This window comes from Cyprinodon variegatus, unplaced genomic scaffold, assembly GCF_000732505.1.
Source record: "Cyprinodon variegatus isolate N-32 unplaced genomic scaffold, C_variegatus-1.0 Scaffold481, whole genome shotgun sequence".
NCBI lineage: Eukaryota > Metazoa > Chordata > Actinopteri > Cyprinodontiformes > Cyprinodontidae > Cyprinodon > Cyprinodon variegatus.
The window spans coordinates 50,551-53,773 of record NW_015150934.1 but is presented as its reverse complement, the minus strand read 5'-3'; the positions used below and the strand labels follow the sequence as shown (position 1 = coordinate 53,773).

The 3,223-nt window shown below is 46.8% G+C and overlaps 1 protein-coding gene across 1 annotated transcript in view; it reads left to right on the top strand.

Moving 5' to 3' along the window:
• Positions 1–3,223, top strand: part of LOC107094400 (sodium bicarbonate cotransporter 3-like) — a 44,658-nt gene that overhangs the window by 11,279 nt on the left and 30,156 nt on the right. The window contains exon 6 of the mRNA XM_015389972.1: positions 1,196–1,482. Within this exon, the coding sequence (XP_015245458.1) occupies positions 1,196–1,482 (287 nt within the window). The remainder of the gene's footprint in view (positions 1–1,195; positions 1,483–3,223) is intronic.

Here is a 3,223-nt window from a genome sequence, read left to right as displayed (position 1 = left end):
GCCCCTACAGAGTTAGCATGGCTATCCCTGCCCCTACATAGTTAGCATGGCTATCCCTGCCCCTACATAGTTAGCATGGCTATCACTGCCCCTACATAGTTAGCATGGCTATCACTGCCCCTACAGAGTTAGCATGGCTATCCCTGCCCCTACATAGTTAGCATGGCTATCACTGCCCCTACATAGTTAGCATGGCTATCACTGCCCCTACAGAGTTAGCATGGCTATCGCTCCCCCTACATAGTTAGCATGGCTATCACTGCCCCTACATAGTTAGCATGGCTATCACTGCCCCTACAGAGTTAGCATGGCTATCCATGCCCCTACATAGTTAGCATGGCTATCACTGCCCCTACAGAGTTAGCATGGCTATCGCTCCCCCTACATAGTTAGGGACTAATTTCCCAATGGAATCAGCTTCATAGTCATGTTGGGAGACTTCTTTGATTTTATTTATTTAGCTCAGGCTACTTGTAGGCCTACCGTCCGCCAAATGTTGAAAGGGCAAAATTACACAGTATATCACGGTCTAGCACAGGGCTGCTCAAGTTCAGTCCTCAAGAGCTACCATCCTGTAACTTTTAGATGCAGCTCTTCTCTAACACACCTGAATCTAAACGCTCAATCCCCTCATTTAGCCCAGCAGAGGCAAGGTAACGAGCCACTCATTTCGTTCAGGCGTGTTAAAAATGGGGTGCATCAAAAAGTAGTCCTCAAGAGAGTATTTCGTGAGGACTGGACTTGAGCACCCCTGGTCTAGCAGTTTTTGTTGATTTTTTTTCCAGTTTTGTTATCTATCAGTTAAAACTTATTCGGTCATTAGACAGGCTAACGCTACAGATGCTCCTGACTCGGCACAGTGATGCTGGTCGATGCTATTATCGTTTAGCTTTGTTCTGCATGCGGTCAAAGGTTTTATTTTATTCTCAATATTTTTATTGACTACGGGAGAAATGTGACCTTTGGCTGAAAGTTTCCACCAAATGTGGATCTGGATCATTCGAAGCCAAATCTTCGTCATATTTGTGTCCATGGCAACCAGCCTGATGATGTTTTTGGTTATGGGGGAATGGCTCCGTTTCCGTGGTAACCCCGAGTGATGCTGTGAAGCCGGTTTGCGTTTTTGCATGACTTGGTTTGATCCGGTTGGTGTCGGATCGATGCTCAGCGTCTTTTCTCTTCCTCCTCTCTTCAGGGGAGGGCCTCTCCTCCTCACGCCCCTCCCTCCTCCGCCGCCCCTCCCAGGCCTCCTGCTGCACCCCTCCCCCGTCCCCCCGTGCATCCTATGTGTTTGGACGCCTCCTCTCTGGCCACTCCTCCTTCCCCCGCAGCGCTCCCACCCTTTACGGCCAGAACAGGCACCTGTCGGAGCCCCTCCCACCTGGACTGAGCCTGCCTCTTCATGGCCACGCCCCCTCAGGAGGAGCTCCACGCCGCCGCTCTGCCCCGGAGAAGCTGATTGGAGGAGATGGGATTCCTGAGGTGCTGATTTTCCCTCCTGAGGAGGAGACATTTACCCCGGATGAGGTCCAAAACCAGCCGGCTCCTAGGGGCCAAACAGGCAAATAAGATGCATGGCATGGCGTCCAACCCCCACCCCCCCCCCACCCCCACCCCCGCTGGTCCTACTAACATCCTGCTCTTCTTTTTATCTTCTGATCTGCTGCATCAGACTCTGCTCTAGATGAAGGAAATGACCCTGACATACCCTGTCTATACATTTTAGTTCTATATCGCTGTAACTTATAACTGTTTCGCATATTTAATTATCTTTTTATCTTTTTATCTCATTCAGTAACCTAGTAGGTTCCTGCTTTGTTATATTTTATAAATGTGTCCCAATCAGTGTATAGGAAAACGTTTTTTCTTTTTTTCTAAACGGCATATAATCTAGCTGGCAAATTAATTGGCTAAAATTTATCCATCCATCTATCTATATCTATCTCTGTCTGTCTCTATCTATGTCTATCTCTTACTATATACATATCAATCTCTATCTATGCATCTCTATCTCTATATCTATCTGTCTTGATCTATCTATATGTATCTCTAATTAAATCTATCTCTAGCTGTTTATCTCTAATTATATCTATCTGTCTCTATCTGTTTATCTCTATCTGTCTTGATCTATCTATCTCTATGTATCTCTACCTCCATCCATCCATATATCTATGTATCCATTCATGTGATGGATGAATCCTGCTGATAAAAGACTTGCTTCAATCGATGGAGAGATTTCCATCCCAGTCAAAAGGATTGTACCAGGGAGGGAAACGAAGGAAAAGAGGAAGAAAACTTTTCAATGAATCATTAATCCACCAATTTAAAATCAATCAACATTTGGGGATTTCCTTAACTGATCATTTGTATCCCTAATATGAAACTTTAAACGCATCATATGCTGCATGAAAATGCTTCTGATTTGGCTTCTGATGGTCAAATGTTCAGATATCCAGTCACCATGAAGACAGAAAAACATGAGCTCCTTTAACGTCCCAGCTTTCTTTGTGGAAAGTTGTTGCAGATCTGTGGTTCAGATGGAATCCTGAGATGTTTGAAAAGCAAATCGGGGCCGACAGCCTGCATGAGCCATGGCATGATTGGTTAATGATCTACAGGTGTCAGCTGGAGCCGACCAGAACGGGTCCAAATCCCTGATTCCTCATTACCCGAGCAGCCGTTTGCTTTCTGAGGCAAACAGGAACGAGTCAAAGAGCGTGACGAGCAACGGTGTCAGCAACTATGTGACAGTTTGCAGCAGTTCCTCTTTCCTGTCCGACTCGGCCTCGGCCGCCTGATCCGATCCCTCAGGCCCTGCTCGGATTATTGGATCAGTGGTTCTAGCAGGCTGACGCAGAAACCCGAGTTACTGGACCGTGACTGGACCCTGAACCACAGGCTGACCCTGTCTCTGCCTGTGTTCCTGTTCAACGTGGGGAAATTTAACTGCTCCTCACTTCCTGCTCTGCTAACAGATTTAGCACTGAGGGATGAATCGAGGGTCGGTTAGCGATTTAATTCACAACACATGTCATTTCAAGGCACTTTACAGTTCACCAGATCATCCAGTCAGGTTGCAGACAGAAGCGGACATAGAAAAAGAAGCATAGATACAAAAGGCAACTCTAAAAGGCGGCCTCGTCCAGGAAACACACAGCCAGGCAGACGAGCTCCGAGCCAGCTCCCATGTCAGAGGATGAAGAGAGCACATCCAGTTAATCAC